General features: G+C 35.1%; 2 protein-coding genes across 2 annotated transcripts in view; one reads left to right on the top strand and one right to left on the bottom strand.

Moving 5' to 3' along the window:
* VEPH1 (ventricular zone expressed PH domain containing 1) overlaps window positions 1-23,410 on the top strand; it is a 124,281-nt gene that overhangs the window by 17,310 nt on the left and 83,561 nt on the right. Inside the window, exons 3-4 of the mRNA XM_087965231.1 lie at window positions 722-896; window positions 18,163-18,329. Coding sequence (XP_087821357.1) covers window positions 722-896; window positions 18,163-18,329 — 342 coding nt within the window. The remainder of the gene's footprint in view (window positions 1-721; window positions 897-18,162; window positions 18,330-23,410) is intronic.
* Window positions 2,765-11,957, bottom strand: PTX3 (pentraxin 3). The gene is made up of 3 exons (XM_026665536.2): window positions 11,632-11,957; window positions 10,779-11,306; window positions 2,765-6,117 (listed from the first exon to the last, which is right to left on the bottom strand). The coding sequence occupies exons 1-3, from the start codon at window positions 11,762-11,764 to the stop codon at window positions 5,498-5,500; spliced, it is 1,281 nt and encodes a 426-aa protein (XP_026521321.2). The 5' UTR covers window positions 11,765-11,957; the 3' UTR covers window positions 2,765-5,497.

Genomic DNA, 23,410 nt, shown 5'->3' with positions numbered 1-23,410 from the left:
TCAGGCTAGGCTACAGTTCGCTTTGTTTGTAGTCTAATCTTAGCATGTTGTACAAACTCAGCCAATGTGGCTTGTTAATCATGATTATGATTTGGGTATTGTGTGAATCCAGACAATATTATCAATATTATTATATTATTAACAATATCAATATTAATATTGACAATCTAGTTGGTTTTTTTTAATAAACAGTCTTTCATTGGGCTGTTTAAAAATCTTCTCAAAGGATTTCTTTTAATCTGGAAATTAAGGAATGAGGATGGAACAGACAACCCAATTCCCTTCTCTAACATGCTGATGAGAGCTGCTTCAAGAATCTTTCTCTTCTAGCACTTCCTTTCTTTAACCTACTTTCTTAAAGTATATTGTGGTCAACTCCTTTGTTAGGCTCCTTGTCAAATGAAAAATCTTGATCCACTTGTTCACTCTTACAGTTAAAGATAGACCATTTATTTTATTTATTTATTAAATTTATATGCCACTCATCTCACTATCCTACGTAAATATAAAATGTATATTTCATCATTAAAGAGATAGAACAATATGACATTCCACAGTACATCTTTATGTTTATATTTCATTGTAGTAAGGGTAATTCAGAATAGCTTGTTTCTACACACCTGATGAAAACTTATAATATTTTCAGATGTGATAATAAGAACACCAAAGTGAATGTACGTGCAATAATTTGTAACTCTATTTTTGTTCTCCCTCCCAATAGAATTATAATCGCCCTCCCATTATAGCATTGGCTGTCCCAGTGGCAGTTAAATTTCTCCAGAGAGGTAACAAAGAATTGTGCAGGAATTTATCCAGTTATCTCTCACTTGCTGCAATTAGCAAAGCAGAGCTGCTTGCTGAACATACAGAAAGTATTGTAAAAAGTATCCTGCAAGGTAAGAAATACCTATACAATACATTTTGTGTTTGATTTACAGTATATGTCCCTACTTCATAAGAATTTCCATACCTTTTTAAAAAAAAAATGTTTAAGTTGAGGGTGACTTCAAACATTATATGATATACAATACATGTCATTTGGGGAGGAGGGCCAATCAGTGCTCTTGATATCTGTATGGGATCAGGTGGTTCAGTTATAATGACTTTCTATATAACTGGAATGTTCCTTAGAAGTATTTAAAGGGCAATACAAGTGAGGAATACTTGTTCATTAAACCATGATTTAAACAATCAGTCAAAATTTATTTACACCCCAATGATGATGATGGAGGTAAAACTCAATTTTCACTAGTAACAATGCCCATCTCACATTATTTCAACCTACTACCTGATAGATCATCATCATCATCATCATCATCATCATCATCTTTTTCCATATGAAAACTTATAAATATGTAAAACAGCTAAAGTTAACCTGAGTCCTTCCCAATGAGTTTTCTTAATTTTTCTGACTTTAATCCATTTAAACTTAATTGTTAATATTATACACTAAATTATTATACCTTTAACTGTACCACTATAAATTATGGTGCTCATATAGGTGGTAAAAATCTACCTGTACTTATCAGCATTTTTAAAAAAAAGAATCTGTAGTGAATCAGGGAAATGACCTTGAAGGGAATTGGCAAGAAAAGTTATGAAAGCCAAGGTGACTAAAACGTTCCTTAGGTCCTTAAGGAAATAAGATAATATTTAGAAGGGATTTGGGCAGAATTCTGCCTGATGCATTGGGTGGGCAGCTTAAGTTAGAGGTGGTTTTCAGCAGGCTCTGGCCAGTTCTGGAGAACCAGTAGCAGAAATTTTGAGTAGTTCAGAGAACCGGACTGGTCCTGCCCCCATCTATTCTCTGCCTTCCAAGTCCCATCTGATCGGCTGGATCTTCTTTTATTGCCCTGCATAGGACAACGGAGCTGGAAAGCAGGTTAGTGGGGTGGGGAGGGAATGGGGATTTTACAGTATCCTTCCCCTACCATGCCCACCAAGCCATGCCATACCCACCAAGCCACACCCACAGAACCGGTAGTAAAAAAAATTGAATCCCACCACTGGGTAAAATACAGTGCATTCAGACTTGAGAGATTCTGTTAGTGTGGCCCACCTCAATAAAGTATAATTCTAGTGTTTCTGGGGAATCTTTTTCCTGACGTAGTCAACCCAAAGGATTCTCACAGCATTTCACTTTGAAACTTTCATCCTAAAGAAACAAAAAAGAATTACTGCGGAGAGTCTGTTATCTGTAGTCATGCTGGTTGAGATATTATGAGAACTGAAATTGAATACACGTGGAGGCACCAGTGTGTTGGAGGTGCCTGTATCATATAATTGCTAACCTATTTCAGTAGAATGCTTTATACATTCAATTTGGAGATCTCGGGAATTGTGCAATAAGATAAGTATTTATCTTTTTATATCTTTGATTGATTTTTAAAGTGGTATTTATTTTTTATTCAACTCAAGGCAATGCAAATACCTCGTGCTTCCACTTCTTTTTTCTCCACAATAAGAACCCTATGTGGTAGATTGGGCATAGAGAGAGTGGTCTAAAGACACACAGCTAATTTTCATGCTTAAGGGAAGACTATTGTATTGTTTTTCAAGAATAATTTTTGATACAACAAATGCTAAAATGCTAATATAACTCCTTCATAAACTTTAGTGTTCCTGATTCTGGTATCTATTTGTTTTGAGATTGTTCTGCTTTTAGAGACATGATTTTTATAGGAATGAAACAAAAGGCCACTCTTACATTCTGACTTAGTGCTTGCATTGGATTCTGAACACCCTAAAGAAAAATGATATGTAATGTCAATCTGATAAAGTATTTTTTTATTTACAGTTCAATTTTATAAAAAATAGTTTCAATAAAGTCAATACAAAATCAGTTTATTTTACAATATCATACAGTGATATTAATTTCAAACCAGAAAACTGCAGTCATCCTGAATGCAAGGTAGGCTTCCAGTTAAAAGTTCCTTGGACAAGTTACTAACTTTATGAAGATGTATATACTAGTAGTAAAAGCAGAAAAAAGTTATTGCTTCATAATATTTAAATAATTCAGTTGCAAAATTCACATTAAAAAAAACCTACAAACAAGAGGGTTCCATAAAACAGCACAGCTTCTTTCATCTTCACTTCTTCACTTGTTGATGGACAATAACTTTGTCTTAATATTTAATATAAGCTTAAATTGTACTCAATCCTTACAGTAGTTTCTTGCTCATTGTTGACATGAGCTCTTAGCTCTTTAATTGTCTCTTCTTCTGCAGTTTTAATACAACTGCTTCTTCATTTGATACCTGGTTGATTGGCTCTCTTCACTAATTTCTAGAACAGTCAATTTTGAAATATACTCTACTCATATTTATGCCATTCTGTATTACCAGTCTGTAATACTATTATTAGTTTCTATCTTTCCATTTCCCTGTAATCTCATTTGTTTCTGTTAGTTCTCTTGAAAAGCTCTACTTCAGCTGTGATATATTGCAATTATTTTTCTGATCATCTTTTAAAAGGCTTTCCTTATTCCTTGTTAATTTCCTCTACTACTGACTGTGATATTTTTCCTTATCTTTTCTTCTTGAAAGTGTGTTTAACTATAGTACATCTTCTTTTTGACCAATGCTTTCATCATTCACCTCTCCCTAGCTATCATGGTAGTTTGTTCTGAAAGCCACTCAAACTTTCCTGCCTTGAAATTTGGGGAAGAGTTTGTTCCAGTTCAGTTTTCACAGTGTCTCTTATCTAGTTCCATAATTCTTCAGATATTCTATTGCAAAAGTTAAGCATATTGATTTGTTCCCTGTTTTGATTTTATATTCTGACTATATGTCTCTAATCTTGCTGGCACACCTTTTCTAAAAAAACTTTTATGTTTATCCCATGGATTTGACACTATGAATTTGACATAGTGTGTTCTATAATATACACTTGGAAGGGATCTGACTAATTGGATTGCAATTCTTTTTCCTATATTATAACAAATTTTATCATGATGTTGTCAATCTAGTGATGTCCATATATTATTTGAAGCAGGTATTGGCAATGAACAAAGAATTATCTTTGCAAAAACTATATTAAACTATTTATTGTATCATTGTATTTAACAAACTATGCACCAGACATACTGCAGTCTTTTTTGCTGTTACATTTAGTACCTCTTGCACATTACTATAGATTTCCTTAATATCTACTGTTATGTTTCAAATAGCAGCATACATTTGTATAACAATGATGTTCTTTCAATGAATATATGCTAATTCTAATAAACATGAACCTATTGTTTATTGGTTATAGCCAGTACAAACTTAGTGATATTCTTTTGGGGTGTCATCATTTTTCCATCACTTTGTATGAATTTATGCTCTGAATAATATATCACATTATCATCTGAACTCAGGTGATCTATTGCAGTCTACCAATGTTCATTGATTCAGAAAATATCTAATTTAGATGCTTCAATTCCAGTTGCATTTTAATAGTTTCAAGTTTTGTTTGATCCATACTTATTACATTGTTTTATTTGTCTTTGTAAAAGAAAAACTTATTTTTCAGTTCTGACTTCAACAATGACCAGACTTCTTTGTCACGTTGGTTTCGCCATATCCTCATCTATAGATTTACTAATGAAAATTCACCTTTCTTTCCAATAGTTAGGTTTCCCCCTCTAATCTTATTGTCTAGCAACCAAAATTGCCTAAACAATTTGAGCCATATTCCTATAATTTTCTTGGCAACAATCCAGAAATGATTTATTACTGCTTTCTTCTAGATTTCATTTTGACATTTTCTAACTTTCCTTAGATCTGCAGAACCCCACTCCCTTCGACTCCATTATGGATTACTTATAGCTCCACATCTCTCCTTAGATTTGATCAACAAGGATAATCCAACTAGAACTTCCCGTTAGCAACATTTTCAAAGTCATTATAGCTATTGAACCTTCTCACTATGACAGGTGCTAATCATGTAATTCAGAGTATGTTCAAAAATAGTTTTGGGGTATGATTAAGATATGTACTTAGAAAATGTTGGATCTATATAGCAGTCTAGACCAGCATGTTTACATGCTGACTCTTAACAAGATATGTTTAAGAGCCTATATTTTAGCTTTCATATGGTAGCAATTTTAATTTATGCCCTACATACATGATTTCTCTACGAATGAGATTTCATGTGGATAAAATTCATCTTACTGGCTTAGCATATACTTGTTCTGAAAGCAGCTATACCCATTTGTGGAGAGCTATCTCCCACTTATGGCAGCACTGTTCTTTTTTATGGAATCTGGAGAGCAGAGATATTGGCTTATGGTAGTAGCCATGGCAGTCATCCAAAGGTTTCTTGCCATATGAAGCCTCATTCAGAGTTTCTTGTGTGAAGCAGAGATAACTGGCTTCTGAGTGTTCTTTATACCTCTGTTTTTCCTTTGGAAACTGTATCATGGATCAATTCTAAATATATGTGTATATATATTCAGATTTTATAAGTTCTGTTTATTGGTTTGATTTTATATAGAGTTTTGAAGAACATACATTCAGGGACTAAAAATATACTGAGCCCCTCCATGAGGCAGAATCTCTGTAACTCCCCAGCCCACAATGTTGCCACGATTATTACAGGCATCTTCTTCAGATTGTCTTATTATCTCTTTGTCACTGAGGATTCGGTCCCAAATATTAAAGCCAGTTATTTTTCCAGAAAAAGCTAAAGATTCATTGAAACCACCTCCAACACAGCAGCCATTCTTTTCCTGGCCAATCTGCAAAATTCCACCATCTGGGATGATGTGGTCTTCAGATATTTCAGAAGAGGTGACCACAACCTTTCCATTTATCCATAAAGATATGGTTCCATTGACTGAATCCCAAGTACTGCAGATGTGAGTCCACTCTCCGGAAGAAATTATCTTTGGGGCAAATATCTTGTTGAAATTACTTTTTACGGCAAGAACCACAGAGTCATAGTTCAGATAAAGCTGAATTTCATAGGGATTGTTCTTTGTTCCATATGAGAATACAATAGTTTTGTCCAATGCTTCAGTTACCTTAACCCATGTGCAGACAGTGAAGGAGAAGAGTGCCATCTCACCAGTTGGATGAACACTCACGAAGATCTTTTTAGAACGCATTGGGAATAAAATAACTGTTTCACAACCTGTAAGAATAACAAAATGAAATTTTTATCAATTATACTGAAGGCTCATGGATATCTGGAATAATCGTAATGTAATATAATTCTAAGTATCAGTTACATTATGTTAATTAATTAGGCAACTGTATTATGAGTAGCAATGGCTCTTTTGGATTTTAAACAAATATATTCTTTCACTTTTTGTAATATCTTTTAAGACAGACTGTTTGGTATAGTGGTTAAGACAACTGTGAGTTCTAGTTCTGCCTTGGGCATAAAGTTGGATGATCTTAGTTAGGCAAGTCACTTTTTCTCAGCCCTAGGAAGAAGGCAATGGCAAACCACTTTTGGAATTTTGCCAAGTAAACTGCAGGGATTAGTCTATGCAGTTGCCATGAGTCAACACTGATTCAAAGGGACACCCCCCCCCCCCCAAAAAAATGCCCACATATGCCACAACTTTGAAAAGGGAAGGGAGCAAATACACTAAGAAACTAAGACCATCTTATACTGAATTAGATAATTCTTGTTCATCAAGAATTTATATTGTGATGCAATAATTGGAAAATAATTTCAAATAATGTACTTTTTTTTACATGTAACTAATCTCTTGCTGATATCTCTTTCAGCATATTTCCAGGTGATTCCAGTAGGTTTTCCTCATTTACTTTTCATAATTTCTTTAGAGATCCATTTCCCTGCCACGTGGTGTGGTATGGTGTGGTGGAGAAACCTTTTGTCTCTCATTTTCACTCAGAAACATTTTTACCCAAATATATTTACCCAATATATTTGATATGCAAATATATGTAAACATTTGGCCAATTCAAAAATCACATAAACATTGTTAGACTTTCTATTTGGCAAACAGTCTCCCCAAACTTATATATTTGTTTTGTGATTATATACTATCATAATAAGGATTATATATTTTTTCTATTAGCTTTTCACCCATTGGATTTCTTACACTTTTTTATTACATCAAGGAAAACAGTTTCTACATTTATATTTTTAAATTTATAAAATCCAGTTTATGATTATTACAACAAATTAAGTATTAGTTAAATGCATCTATAATCACAAATGAAAGTGATCTAATTATCTTCTGTAGGCTACATGCACCTCTATATCTGTTTAAATTCAGCATGTTGAAATGAGGAAGGATAACTTTATCAGTAGAATAATTTATAGAGTATGTTTATAAATGTGTATTGAAGTTTATCAGAGTGTTACACTAAATTGTTAGTTATTTTAACCATCAGAAAAAAAAATACTTTATAGCATTTTCTCCTTTAAAAAACTTATTATCTTATGCTACCCTAAAGTGAGAGGTTACATGTTTTCATGCATTAAAAACTCAGAATGAATTTTCCATGTTGTAATCTACCTTTTTGTCTTTTTGTTCAAAAAGACTATACAAAAATAATAAGTAAAGACCTATAGGATAAACTATTTGAAGCGATAAGAAACAGATGTTTTATTGAGTTCTAGTTATATTATCTGTGCTTACTTACTTATTTTCCACCTTTATTGTTTTTACAAATAACTCAAGGCAGAAAATATATCCAACACACCTTCCTCCTCCTATTTTCCCCACAACAATCCTGTGAGGTGGGTTGGGCTGCGATAGGGGGACTGGCCCAATGTCATCCAGCTGGTTTTCATGGTTATGGAGGGACTTGAACTCAGTTGACAATTTCAAATATTTTAATAAATGTATGAGAGAGAAATTACAGGAAATTGAGATATAGTATGATGAATAATTAACAAACATCACATTTTAGATTCTTTGAAGTAAAACAAATATTGAAATCACAGCTGTAATAATTAGTATACTTTTTCTATTTTCTCATGCTGTGCTGGTGTCATATGCTTTGAGTTCTAAGAATGTTAAAATGCTTTGACCACTGAGAATAAGGGCAACAGGTCATGAAAATCTGCAGGAATGCTTCTTTCAAAGGGCAAAGAGCTCTGTGTAGTGACATGGCTTTTTAATTATCAAAATTTCTAACTTTATTATCAAGGGTAGACAAAATGAAAACCAGCTTTATAAGTCACCAACAATAGTGTGATCACAAAAACCCTTAAGAATCAACCTGGCAGAAATCCAAACTATGTGAGAAATCAAAGCCAGTTGCTGAAAAGTCTTTTGGAAAAAAAAAAAAATTCCAGAGGGATCTGTGGAATATTTTTATAAAGTCAGTCTTTTTGTTCTTAATCAAATTGTGAATGTCCTCCCCCTTGTCAAAACAAATAGAACTGAGTGATATCATTGGCCAGAACATGGTAAATTAAGAACAGGTCCTGCAAATTTGGTGGAGTTATGTTGGGCTTAGCACTTCATAGTTTAGTTCAATTGCGCCATGGATTTTCCTCCAAATTTTAGAAAAAAGCAATCTTTTTGTCATGCTCCTCCCTGTCTTCTGTAACAACTAGTAATCGGAAACATGTGTGACATCATTCCATTGTGAGATTCCCTCTCTCAGGCAGTAGCCAAAGTGAAGTGGGGTTGGGAAGCTTACAACAATATGACAAAGCACACCACACAATTTTTTATTATGAAATGTTGTAAAGGGAAGGGAAGAACAGATGGTTACTTATGGCATGACTTTCTCATAGAAAACAAGATAACTTTTAGCCCGATGGCTGCTAGCATTATCAAACAAAAGAAATTGTTCAACTATTTCAGTCTTACCTCTCTGGTGGACTTTTCTGGTAAAAGCAAATATAAAAAAAATAGGATGGGGGAAATAGACATTCAAAGATGATATTCTCTGGACTTCCTGTTAATACCATTTTGAAATGTTGAGAGCATAACACAAAACTTTGTAGGAAGCACCCAAGAGTAAACAGTGCTAAAAATGTACTTTAGTAAAATCTTTGCACAACTTGGAGGTCGTTTAGTCCAACCCCCTGCTCAAGCAGGAGACTACCATTTCAGACAAATTGTTGTCCAACATGGTCTTAAAAACCTCCAGTGTTGGAGTACCCACAACTTCATTGATTAATTGCTCTCATTTGTCAGGAAATTTCTTCTTAGTGCTGGATTTGTTTTCTCCTTGATTAGTTTTAATACATAATTATAATCCATAGTTATTACACATTATTTAATATATAGTTATTAAGATTATTTGATGTATTAATTCCAGATATCTTAGCAAAACAAATGGCTGATCAAGAAGTATATTGTTAGTAATTCCCTATCCTCCACATTAAAATCACTCAGGATCCCTCAGGAATTTCTATAACTCCTTAGAGACAGAGATGGGCTTTTTAGAAAACAGTAAAATAGTGATAGTATTTTAAAGCACAGCTTTTTTATGTGACTTTACTTTTGGAAAATTAATCAATCTGAGCACTAGAGCATCATCTGTGTTATGCTTTCCCCCAACGTATATATTCTTATCTTGTCCAAATTAAAGTAACATTTTTCTGGAATGGTTGTAAATTAATTGAAATTACTACCAAAAATTAGGATACTTGCCTAAATAAGACTTTTGTCCTTTCACATACATTTGAAAGGGCCTCTAGATAGTGACTGTAATTCTTACAAACGTTTTGGACTAATGAACAGACAACTCATACATAACATGAGTTATTTAACCATCTGCTTATTGCTCAACACCACTGCATTTTTATAAAATAAAAGTAGTGATTCAAAAACATAGGCAGCTGTTGCTTTAGAGATCACTAATCAGTCTATGGAACATCACAGAATAGCAAGAACCTCTTGTAAGTGTGGCAAACTCTTCTTTTGTGTGGTTAATTTCATGAGACTTATGTCATACTTTCTATATTATACCAATAGTTATTTAAAATCAGCCTCAACGAACATCTAGGTATGAAGAACACAGCTGCCTTAAAAATAACAAGTTAGACTTTAAATGGGGCAGGAGACTATGTTTCAAAGTTATCTAACATAAATAGTTTCATTATTTATCTTAGCATAAATCATGGAATGTTCAGATTGGGTATTAAAAGGCAACTGGAATGGTTCAGGGGAATCTTTGTGATATATGGCTGTGCAGTTGTGCTTCACAGAGTCTAAGCTATTCCACTTTCCTGAACCCCTGTGGAGGATCTGTTTATGCCCTGAAGCGTGAGAATTAAATTGATGAATAGTCTGTTGACATAATGAGTGAGCTCACAAGGTCAAATTGTGTTCAGAAGTAGCCCCTAAGGAATGCAGTGAAAGAATCAGCAGGTATGTTAGAAGACAGAGCATAGAAACAGCCAGAAAACTGAATTGATTGGGAATGTCAATGAATTATCGTTGTGTCTGGCTTTGCAAAATAAAAATAAGAATGGAAGAGAATAACTGCAAATGACTTAGCAAAACTTCATCATTGCTTTACTAATGAGTTATCTACATGTTTTCAGAGCTTCTATTGGCCAAGTGTAATTATTCAATGAACATATTTTAAGCTACAGCAACACAGCTGAAGCAATGAATACTCATAGTGACTTCCATAGTATACTGTGAATTTATATTGTTTGGGTGCTACACAATACAAATTGGACAGGATTCCACCTAGTTGTCTCCAAATTTATAATAATAATGCCCCCTTCCCTATAAGCAAATCATCAGGTAAGATTGTTAAACAAACTTATGGTTAATGTGGTTGGTTGGGAATTAATGTGTAAGAGTAAGACAATGATAACATTGGAAAAAGAATCTGACTCACCAGCTGGCAATGAAGGCTTCATGGTCTTCTTCTGAGATTTTTTTAGTTCAGCTTTTGTTTCCTGCAGCTCTTGCCACAGTGACTTCAACATGAAATTGCTTCCATGCGTTATGTAGCTGACTCTACCTTCCTCTGATGAATGGCTCCGCTGATCACTCTCTTCAGCTCTCCACTGCCAGGCACGCTCCAGCTGGCTGAGTCGGTTGGAAAGATTTTGGTTTAATTGCAGAATCTCTTGGAGAATCTTTTCTTGCTTGATCTCATGAAGCATCCCAGAAGCTCTGCTCTTTGTTATCATCTGGTCCATTTGGCTCCAGATCTGAGTGGTTGTTTTCTCAAGATATGTGGTGCACGTGCCAGCAAAGTTTTCCACAAACTGCAGCATTTCTGTTCTCAGCATCTGCAACTCCACCTTAAGGATTTCATCCAGAGACTCAAGCAGCATGTTTTTCTTCATCTGGGAATTCTCAAGCATAATGAAGAGCTTGTCCCATTCTGTGTGTTCTCGCTGACAATCACATGAAATGGCTGAAACAGAGCACATAGTAAACATTACTCTACATTTGAACTTTATTCTCACAAAAAAAAAAAAAAAAAGCTATTTAAAGAAAGATGTTTTCCAAGACTATTTACACACTTTCTTTCTCTAGAAAAGAAGGCAAGATCATAAGTTAGAAATAAGAACAGAGAAATTTTTCTGTCTCCTTTCTTGGCTAAATGAACATTCTGAAATATTGCTATTTTTAAGTTTGCTAACTGCAGATTTTGCAAAAACAAGAGTATTAATTCTGCTGTTAATGCAAAAACAATTTGTTTGCAGTTAAAGACTAAGAAAGAAAGGCAAAATACTTACTTTCTTCTGTTGCAGGAATTACACTTTCTATTTCATTATCAAAATTCAGGAAGAAGAGATCATCGTACTCATCTGTGTTCTGAGTAAATGAAGAATAACAGATAGCAAAAAACAGAATCATAAAAGGAAACATTTTTGGATAGAATTTCCAGCTGCTTCCCTAAAATTCTCAGTGTCTTAATCTCTTGCAAGACTGGAGCAGAGATGATTCCTAGAGAGAAAGCCCTTAAATAATACTGGGGGAATGCCTGAGCTTGAATGAATGAGTAATTCTAGTCCTGGTGCTGTAAGAGGAGTGCTTCTGGTTATTATTAATTTTTTTGGATGGGAACTGTAAGGAAGGGGGAGGTATGGAGATTGCACAATCCTGAACCTTGCTAAGTCTGAAATGGGAGTGGATTAGTGAGAAGTGAAAAGGGAGAAATGATGGAAAGTCTGTTCTTGCAAATTGCAGGGCTCTTTGGAGGCTAGATTTTTTTTTAATGTCATGAATTTTAATGAAAAATAAGACAAATAAAATGTCCATTTGCTGATTTACAGAAAGGTGAAAAATTAAAGGGATTCTATGGTTATAACTGAAAAGTACATAAACTCCAATTATTGTTTGCATTCATTTGTAAAATTTAGTCATTGTTATTGGATATACTGCTGCAGAACTTGGTTTGGGAATATCATTTGCATTATTAAAGCATGTACAATGTTGAGATGAACAGAGAAGATGTAAAAAGTTGCAAAGTTGCAAACCCTCATTTCCCTCTAGTAGAAATTATCTGATAGCAATTAATCCCTTGAACAGGAAAAATATGTTACATTTTTAACTTTGGTAAGCAACAGAAGTGGTATTCAGCAGGTTCTGACCAGTTCTGGAGAACCGGTAGCAGAAATTTTGAGTAGTTTAGAGAACCAGCTAATACCATCTCTGACTGGAGATTTTACAGTATCCTTCCCCTGCCACGCCCACAGGACCGGTAGTTTAAAAACATTGAACCCCACCACTGGTAAGTAGCATATATATACACACACACATACACACACACCACTTACAAAAGTTGACTGGATCAATCTCCCATTCTCCCAGAACAGTGTTTTGTTAGACATTGACCTGGAATAACTCTAGAAAGTACCCTATGCAAATGAAGATGCCCTGTTGTTTGAGTAATAATTTTTAATTCATATCCTGGATATAATTAGTTCCCAAACTTGTATTTATTGGTACTACGCCTGGTCAAAGTGGAGTTTAACCAACAGAATTTCTAAATATATAACAAGCTAATGTTTGCTCCATTAAAAATATTTAAGGATAAACATGACATCACTAAAGAACTGCATGCCATGGTTTGTTCTGCTTATGCTTACTTACACTTATCTAATGTTATTTAATGTACATTTTAAACAGTAGTCCTCGACCATCAGTGATGGCAGTGGCAGTGAGGGGAGGGGATGGTTTCACATGCGCAAATGGAGCTTCACATGCTCACCTGCCGCTTGGATGGCCCGGTTTCCAATGGGCTGCAGACTGGTATCGGTCCACAGACCTGGGTTTGGTGACCCCTGTTTTAAAAGAATTTTTTTCTGTAAATTATGTAAGAATCAGAATATTATGTGAAATATGGGATCACATAATCAACTGGAATTAACTACCTCTTCTTTTACTATCTACATTTCTGACTTCAGAGCTGAATATGATAAATGTTTTGTGTTGCCTTTCAAAACTGCGATTCCGTGTTTCATCCTTCTTTCTTGCCCAATCAATATTTGATAAAACAAAGTAGGTAACACTGTGCCAGCTGTGGCTGTAAACAACACCCAGTGAAATAAAGGGAAGAATCATGTAAACCACATTAAATACTGTATGTGTGGAAAGGAGTACCTACCATAAAATAATCCTGTTACTGCTTTTTAACAAGTAGCCAAGGGAGTTACAGTTTTGGCCCATCACAAATGCTTAGACTGTGATTGAGTTAATGCGTCAAAGTCAATGATGGGTACACTAATACCCCTTCCTATTGTGGGGCTATTAATCTCCCCCCAATCTTCCCCCAAGTGGTGAGATGAACAGAACAGAATTAGTTGGAAGGGACCTTGGAGATTTTCTAGACCAACCCCTTGCTCAAACAGGATACCATATACAATTCCAGACAAGTGGCTGTCCAGTCTCTTTTTAAAAGCCTCTAGTGATGGAGCACTCACAACTGAAAGTAAGTTGTTCCCTGGTTTATTGTTCTCACTGTCAGGAAATTTCTCCTTAATTCTAGATTGGTTCTCTCCATGGTTAATTTCCAAACATTGCCTCTTATCTTGACTTCTGGTGCTTTGGAAAATAGGTTGACCTCGTCTTTGTGGCAGCCCCTGAAATATTGGAACACGGCTATCATTTTGCCCCTAGTCCTTTTTTTTAACTAGACTAGACATAACCAATTTCTACAACCATTGTTCATATGTTTTAGCCTACAGCCCCCTGGAAAATGGGCAGCTATATGAATTTGATAAATAAATAGGGTTTTAATAAAAGCAAGACTCAAATGACCTTATTTTGGTAACAGAATGGTCCAGTGGGAATTCCTTCCTTCCTTCCTTCCTTCCTTCCTTCCTTCCTTCCTTCCTTCCTTCCTTCCTTCCTTCAATTTCTATAGCCACCCATTTCAGCAAACAACTCTGGGTGGTTCACAATTGAGAATGCTGGTATGTCATTATATAACATCTTTCTTACTGGTACATATAGCCAGTGCTCTGTGAAATAATGTCATTTGATTACTATGCATATTTACAGAAACACTTTTCCTGACTTATTTTTGACATGTGGATGAAAGATATGTGAATGAAAAAACTTGAGCGCATTCAACTCAGCATTCCAAAGATGGGTTGAGCTCACAACTCCTTTGAACTCATAGTATGTTCTGCCACACGTTTATCTATATAAATCCTGGATTAAAGAGTAGAAATGAAGATAGTTGCTTCAGAGGAGCAAATTTTGTTAGGGTAGATGAGAGGAAAATTACTTAACATTAATTGCCTTTCCTTACCCCAATTATTCCCAGTTAACTCAGGACTGCCCATGTCTGCTAGTTACCTAAGAGAATTTGCACATGTTAAACGCATTGGCATGATTAAAGCAATGTCTGCTTTGGTTTTGATTCATCATTCAAAATGCTGCTCATTTGTATTCTTAAGCTAGCATCACACAGCGCATGACTAGTAGTTGACCATATTCCAAAGGATAAAATATGATTTCAAAAGTTTAAACACTTCCCTGAGAAGGTTTAGCCCATATTTTATGTTACAAAATAAAGTTCCTTCCAGTTTTAGTCTTATGTTTTCACAAATCAATAATACTGTACATGTGACAACTTTACAAAAATATATCTAAGTTGACCTGCCAGCCAGTAATTGATTATCATTGTGCCAAAATATACAACGTGTGAATTTGAAACCAATGCTGTTGGTGTGCTGGATAAACAGGATGGCAAAATTTGGTTTTATGAAAGTACCTTTTATATGCTAACATCAATAGAAACTACCCAGCTTCAACCAGCAGACTGAGGGTGCCTCATTCATAACTCATTTCACCAAAAATTTCCCTCTGGAATAATTCATTAGCCAACTTTTACTTCATACCTTTTAATTCATAAGGACCCAATTGTTTCCGAAGTTTCATACAAAAAGGCATCTCTTGTTTTAGGAATGGACATCTGCTTACATGCTGTAGACATTGTAAGATTGGATACTCCAGGTTTTGCTTTTCTATTAGAAGTAGGAATGAAAAGCATCATTAATTTAAAAGCAATCTGGAGGCTAATGTCAAAGCTTAATGTCAAAGCTTAATCTCTGGTATGTTCCTTTCTAGTCTGACTTAAAAGATTTCTTATCTGGAGATTTACAGCAGGAATGTATCTATTAAAGGCCTGGCAGCCAAATTCTTCTATTCAGAGCTTAACCTACAGGCGTGTTTAATTCTGCCATGTGTCTGGAAGCTTCATCTTAACTTCATCAGTAGAATTCTGTATCTGGCCTAAGGTCAGTGTAGCTGACTTGTTCTAATTCAGAAAATACCTGATTAGGCATATGAAGCAATCCAACCTCATCTTCTGCTGACTCAAGACATTCTTAGACTAAATACTTAGATGATATCATGCCAGGTCATTGCAGAGAAGCATGTGGAAGAAAAGGATGTGGGTTTAGAATGTATATTTTTATAGAATTGTTTAAAGAAAATTGTTTTAGTTTGTATGGTTTACTTTAATGCTTGGATTTAGTTTTACTTTTGCTATTTCTGGCTTTTATTAGTTATGTATTCGTTGCACTGAATATATTATTACTATTGATATTTTATATATAGTCTTGAGCAGGCTCTTTTGCATCAGAAGGCCATCTGAAGCATCTACAAATAAATATGTAAATATTTTTAAAGTGATGCAAAACAGAAAATATTACAGTGTGTTGAAATAATGGCAATATAATGTAAGTTACAGGCATCTCAATACCAATCATAAGGAATGATAATCATAAAGGAAAGCCTGCTGAATCAGACCAAAGACCCATTTAATCCAACTTCTGTTTTCCACTGGGATCTGGCCCTATAGTTCCAAGAAAATCATGAAGCCATGAAAATAATGCCCTTATCCATTATTCATTCTACAACTCTGCCAGCAATCAGTATTCAGAGACATATTAATTCTTGCATATCATTCTGCTGTCCTTATGTCATATTTAACTGACATAGTTTGATCAATGTGTACTGTCAGTATTTGTGAACCAACATAAACTTAAAAAGAAACATTACTGAATGATATATCCTTATGGAAGAGCACAGAATCTATTCTCCTTTTCCAGTAGGACTCTTTTCATACCAGAAGAAGGAAATATTATGCTTCTGAATGTTGGTGACCTCCTTCAAACTTATTTTACAGCTTATAATTGCAAAAGCAGCTTAAGATAAAGATAAGACAGTGAGGGACAAATCTCTCGTTTGAAATAGATTTTGGGATCCCAACAATAAATAAATGGAAAACTGTGAGTGAATCTACTGACAGATTTGAATTCCACTTGGTCATTTTTAAGACTAAGATTAAAGTAACAAGTATTTTATGTCAAAGACATGGTGAATAAGTATTGTTAGTTCATATCTGTTTGATGAGAAACTGTTGTTTCTGCATGATTCTCAGACAGGAGTGCTAATTAGAAAGTGATGTCATTAGAATTAATTAAATTTATTGCAAGATGCTGATATAGTATGTATGTATAAATATATATTTGTGGGTGTAAATGTGTGTGTGTGTGTGTGTGCGCGTGTGTGTGTGTGCGTGTGTGTGTGTGTGTATGGGGGTGATGAAGGAGGCATTCCAGGAATTTAGGAGGGAAAGTGCAGTAACAACTGATGTTTCTATTTAAAAGACTGAAGTTTTACTATCCTATAGTCGTTGAATACCTGGTTTAAAATAATAGAAAGTACAGAAGTCCAACATTTTATTTATTTATTTATTTGATTTGCCAATTGTTTACAAGATAATAAGTATAAGTGTATACATAGTTGTGAATACATGAAATGGGTACATATAAGAAAAATAAAAGAATAAGAGAAACAATAGGACAGGGACGGTAGGCACGATGGTGCCCTTATGCATGCCCCCTACAGACCTCTTAGGAAAGGGGTGAGGTCAATAGTAGACAGTCTAAGGTTAAAGTTTTTGGGGTTTGGGGAAGAGACTACAGAGTCGGGTAGAGTATTCCAGACATTGACCACTCTATTGCTGAAGTCGTATTTCTGCAGTAAGCCCACAGAGAGTTTCAGTATGTTTTGAAGATTTAGAGAATGAAACCATGTAATATCATGATAGGCAGATGTTTTCCATATGTTGTCAGCATGGAACTTCAGTCATTCCAGAGCTGGCTTGTATGATGTTTCATGTTACAGATTTCTCTGTGAATTTGGCTTCAATTCAGCTTGTGAATACACTTTATCAAACATTCTTCCAAAATTGTAAAACTATTTTGCCTTGTTTATTCTCTCCACCTCCCACCCCCATACTTTATCAGCATCTGAGCAATTGTATCCTACGTTGTTATCAGTGTATCTTTGTGTTAAATGCATAGTTATAAAATATTGCTTCCAGATTTCTCTTTAGCATAGCTTGCTTAAGTGTAACATAGACTACTTAAATTGCAACTGAGGTGGGATAGAAAATAGGTAAGTTATAATGGGTTTTTAAAATAGTTATTTAACAGTTAGTATAACCATATTGCTTAATACTCAATTTAAATAACATTTAAAAAATAATTTTGGTTTATATACAAAGCCATATTGCCTTACTTAGTCACATTCCATATTAAATAATATTTGATTTCTGTTTTTCTCTTGTTCTGCCATATGTTTTGGTGCAAACATTCAGTTCCCACAGACATCATTCCCAGAAACCATGGGTAATAAAATCTTGATTCTGTTTTGCTTTATCTTTTCAGCTTGAGACCATTCAAAATTAAAGCCTTGTTGACAGAGAAAATAGAATAAGCTCTTTGTTCCCATATTCTTCACAGGGAATTCCACGTTGCTCCGTGTATTGCCTTCTTTGTATGAAAAGCAACAAGAACCTTTAAGCAACCACCTGAGAGAATTGGTAGGACTGATGCCTCATCTGGAACCATCTGAACAGCAACATCTTCTACAACTTTTGCTAACCGTTGCAAAGAAAAAACAGCCCAAGGTAATTTTTTGTTCATTTCATATTTGGTCAACTCAAAACATGTGGCTCTTAAGTCTAACAGATACTCTAACAGATAATCAGAGTTGGAAGGGACCTTGTAGGTCATCTAGTCCAGCCCCCCACCCAAGGGGGAGACCCTACACCATTTCTGACAAATGGCAGTCCAATCTCTTCTTGAGTCTCAACTGATGGTGCTCCCACAATTTCTGAAAGCGAGCTGTCCATTGGTTGATTGTTCTCACTGTCAGAAAGTTTCTCCTTATTTCCAGGTTAAATCTCTTCTTGTTCAGTTTCCATCCGTTATTCCTTGTCTGGCCTACAGGTGCTTTAGAAAATAGCTTGACCCCTTCCTCCCTGTGGCAGCCCCTCAAATATTGGAAGACCGCTATCATGTCTCCCCTCGTCCTTCTCTTTACTAGACTAGCCAAGCCCAGTTCCTGCAACACTTCATTGTATATTTTAGCTTCCAGTCCCCTAATCATCTGTACTTTTTCTAGAGTCTCAACATCTTTTTTATAATGTGGTGAACAAAACTGGATGCAGTACTCTAAGTCAAAGGAGCCTGTAATTTTGATACATCCCAGAACAATTAAACTTCTCACTAGGCCAGGATCCAAAATTCCTACCTATAAGTCTTCAAGAATAATGAACTTTGCATTAAGATTTGCTGAGTTTGAAAACCAGTTAGACATCAGCTCCCCAAAGAGGAAAGTTCAGCACAGGCTGAATCAGTTGGCTGAATCTGTCTTGATGTAGAGCAGGGGTGGGAAACTATTCCCCCTTTATGACCTGTGGACTTCAACTCCCAGAATTCCTAAGCCGTGCTCAGGAGTATAGAGTATCCTCTCTTTGGCTTTCACTTTAGCTTACTGAATAATTCACTATGCATTTATTATTTAGTGAATTTATTCATTGCTGCACTTATTAATCTCTATTCAGGTGTCTTAATTTAACATTGGTATTTTTGGGAATGGGCCAAAATGGGGAAAGACAAAGCTTCAATTTCCAGTATTGCAAACTCTAAAAGCCACCTATAGAAGCCAGCGAATTTCTTGTTTTAATGATTTCAACAAAAAAAACTTTCATTTCCCAATCTAATATTTAGATCTTAGATTTTTGGGGGTGGTTCCACATCCAGGTACTAATCAGATATAATCCTGCCTGGTTTTCATGTAGTTTGTTTTAGATTAGACACCCTAAATGCAAAATTTCAATTTTGCAACTAATAATAATATAATAATACATAAAAGATTATGGTGCATCCGATCACACACTCTGACTCATTGTTCATCAGCAAAATACTTATTATGCCATGTCCAGTAAAAGTTGAATCATTCCTAACCACAATGACATGCTATAAATTTATGGGAGATCAAGGCCTATCCTTTGTTTCAATCAACATTTTTCCATTAATGTATGCTATATTGAACTCTCTTAGCTTTTTTGAAACTGGTGTGGAAAAAAGGACTAATGCTTGTACATTTGTACATTCACGAATTTCCATTTTTTTATTGGATTAGGGATTGGACATAGGAAGTACAGTTTTGACTGTCCTCTCCACATTCATATAGTAAGAGTGTATTGAGTAAGAAAAACGAATGTCATCTCAAGCGCAAAATGTTTCATTCATCTGAGAATAATCAAGTGATGAAAACACCGCCTACTGATAGCCCTGCAGGATTAGAAAACCAGACGCCTTCCAATCAGAAAGCAAAATATTTTTTTTAATATTAAAAATTAAGAATATTTCAAAGGAATATGGTCTATGAGCTTAACGCTATTGAGTCAAAACTAATACAAGTTTTCTGACAAATATAAAAAATAGTTTCTCCATTCAAAATATTGTATACAATGAAGTGTTAAAAGGGAATGACCCTGTCCTCAAATAATATTCACTGCACAAAGATAAGAGGTTTCCCAATACATTTGGCTTAATAAACCTATTATAACTCTTGCATAAATAAGTGCAAATTGCTGCAATGATAATTGACACTTTGCCACTGAATTTCCCTGGCCTGTAAGCAGGGAAGGGCTCCAAAGCTTGCAAAATAAGGATTATTCTAACCCCTGAATTTCCAAGTCTAATAATGCAAGTAATCTCACAAGCATCACAAGAGCACATTGTTCTTCCAACATTAGCACATCCCTTATGTTGAATCATGTCCTGTAATGGGGTATTTATTTGGTTCTCAAAGTTAGACTGGTTCAGATAAGTCTTGGGCTAATGATCTGACATCATTGTCCACAACCCCCAATATGTATCTTTACAAAGATAAAGATGTTTTATGATTAAGTAATTTTAGAAAAAAGCAGAAAAGAATAACATAATACAAACATTTCATGTACAGCCAGTTCTGTTGTGTAGGCAGAATGTGTGTGCTACCTCACATTAGACCTTATAAAATACAATAGTACCAGATTATAGGATATATACATTTCAGTAGTGTTTGAAAACAATAAAAAAGAGCTCTAGGAATTTATATGTTACAGTTGAAGGAACTTTTACAAAATATATAGCAATGGAGGGGCTATAATTTCTTCCATAATTCCACTCTGACAGAACCCATTTTAGCCTTTGTTTAAAGTATAGGCCATATACTTTAACTTTCAGCATAACCCATTCTTCTGTTAAAGATACTGGGGGGTCTTTGAGACTTCCTTTGCAAATTGTGACCTGGCATTTCAAGACCTTAAAAGAGAGAAAGGGTCAGATCTGGTCATCCACAAACCTAATTGATCAGACTCAATATAACTTATTGCCTTTCAGCAGAAACTTATATTACAGAGCAGCTAACAGCATGAAATCAAATAATACAATCTGTAAACAGCTCAGAGTCGCTTTACAGGGGAGATAAGCAGCATAAAAATGTAATTAATAAATAATATCAATATATACTGCTTTCAATGACTTAAGAGGGCAAAAATCTGGATTCAAAGTGTGATATATATAGATTTAGTCTAGCCAAAATGTTATTTGTTTATTGATGAAGTTATGAACAGAAGTAGTTTAATCTCCTGAATACCAGTTTGTTCTAGGAAACCTATCTGATTTCTAGTTTATGGTAGGAAAGCCATTAAAAGAAATAAGGCCAGCAGTCCTTCCTTCCTTCTATTAGTGAGAATCAGTATAGGACAAATTATGCAGGTCAAGCTAGAGGCCCATTGAATATGATGTTCAAATGCCACTGGCTCACAAGAAAGAATGCAGTCTATAGGAAAAAATGTCCTATATATCTGGCCAACCAGCAGCTAAGCAAGGTTGGGTTGGCTACTTTTTGAACAGGAAATTTCCAGACCAGATTGGGAAGTTGAAAAATCGCTCAGAACAAATCACCAAAAAAACAGTTCTAATTATAATTAAGACAACTACATGGATGTGTACAGGAAGTAATGGAGACTCAAAGCAGGCTTCACTTTTTAATGTCAGAAACTCAGCTGGAATAAATATTTTGCATGCTACTGTCAAGTGTCTCAAAATAGACAGGATTTTTTAAAAAATTGTCTTAGAATACATCATAAGCGCAGAGCAAGAGCAGCATTTCCAAAGAATGCCTTGCTATAAATTTAGTTTATGCAGATACACTTATTTGTATTCCTTATGATCTATAAACTGGGCCATAAAGGAAAAAAAGAGCATTTAGACTTTCTTGTAAGGGAAAAATATAAATTGAAATCTTCCATACTTGTTTAGGTAGATAATATACTATAAATTAAGATAAAATAAGCTTCAGAGTCAGATAATGGGTTAAAGTGTCTACTTTTTCTGTTTTGTATAAATGAACGTAATTCTGTCTTAAATATCTTATTTTTCATTCTGGGTGGTGCGTATGGATTTCTTGTTTTAGGCATATCACACTATACATGGAATAAATAAATGTCACTGTCTAGTGATGCATATGGAATTGGTCCTAATTACAAGCAAAACTATTATTGTGATATTCAATATTTTCTTTTTAAATTATTTGTGTCTTGTGGAAAATTTAACCCTGTACATTTAGATTTTTGTAAAGCATGTTCATTAACTTGGTTTCCTACCATGTTCAGATAAATTTTTGCAGACTCATGCAGATTATAATTTCAGTTTTTAGTCATGGTATTGCAAAACTAGTACATGGGGAATTCACACAATAGATTTTCAGCATAGTTCCATAAATCATACCCATGACTCCATTACCACCTTTTTCCTGTATTGCAACAATGCGCCTAGATTTGATTGATTTCAATTAATTTACAGGGATGTGATTACAATTTATCAGACTGACAATGACCTAAATCCTAACTGCTGTAAATATGTAACTTTCCAGTACAATACAGATAGTCCTCAGCTTACTACCATAATTGAGCCCAAAATTTATGTTGTTAAGTTTGTTAAGTGAATTTTGCCCCCTTTTACAACTTTTCTTGCCACAGTTGTTAAGTACTCTCTAAAGTTCTTAAGTTAATAACATGATTGTTAAATCTGGTTTCCAAATTGACTTTGCTTGCCAGCAGTTCACAAAAGGTGATCACATGACCAGTGGTGGGATTCAAATATTTTTTACTTCCAGTTCTGTGGGCGTGGCTGGTGGCTGTGGGGTAGTTTGGTGGGCGTGGCTTGGTGGGCGTGGCAGGGGAAAGTTACTGTAAAATCTCAATTCCCTCCCCACTCCTGGGGGAAGGATACTGCAAAATCCCATTCCCTCCCTACCCCACTAACCTGCTTTCCAGATCCATTCTCCTGTGCAGGGCAACAAAAGAAGACTCACCCCATCAGCTGGGACTCAGGAGGCAGAGAATAGATGGGGATGGGGCCAGTCAGGGGTGGTATTTGCCGGTTCTCTGAACTACTCAAAATTTCCGCTACCAGTTCTCCAGAACTGGTCAGAACCTGCTGAATACCACTTCTGCACATGACCCCAGGACATTGCCATGGTCCTAAATATGAGTCAATTGCCTAGGGCCTGAATTTTGATCATGTGACTATGGGGATGCTGCAACAGTTGTTAAGTGTGAACTGTCATAAGTGACTTTTTTCAGTGCTGTTGTAACATCAAATGGTCACTAACTGTTTTAAGTCAAGGACTACTACCTGTATATCACGG

The sequence above is a fragment of the Notechis scutatus genome, chromosome 4 (assembly GCF_049901735.1).
Source record: "Notechis scutatus isolate UNSWTSFEM ecotype Mainland chromosome 4, rNotScu1.2, whole genome shotgun sequence".
In the NCBI taxonomy this organism is placed as follows: Eukaryota; Metazoa; Chordata; class Lepidosauria; order Squamata; family Elapidae; genus Notechis; species Notechis scutatus.
Note: the sequence above shows the minus strand (reverse complement) of the source record. Positions and strands in the feature narration are given on the sequence as shown.

Bases quoted from the DNA above. Each gene is read 5' to 3' on its own strand.
- PTX3 (XM_026665536.2), bottom strand. From the start codon at position 11,764: ATGTTTCCTTTTATGATTCTGTTTTTTGCTATCTGTTATTCTTCATTT. The intron at 11,307-11,631 runs GTAAGTATTTTG...GCTCTGTTTCAG, and splicing joins AATTCCTGCAACAGAAGAAA to CCATTTCATGTGATTGTCAG. The intron at 6,118-10,778 runs GTGAGTCAGATT...TTATTCTTACAG, and splicing joins GAAGCCTTCATTGCCAGCTG to GTTGTGAAACAGTTATTTTA.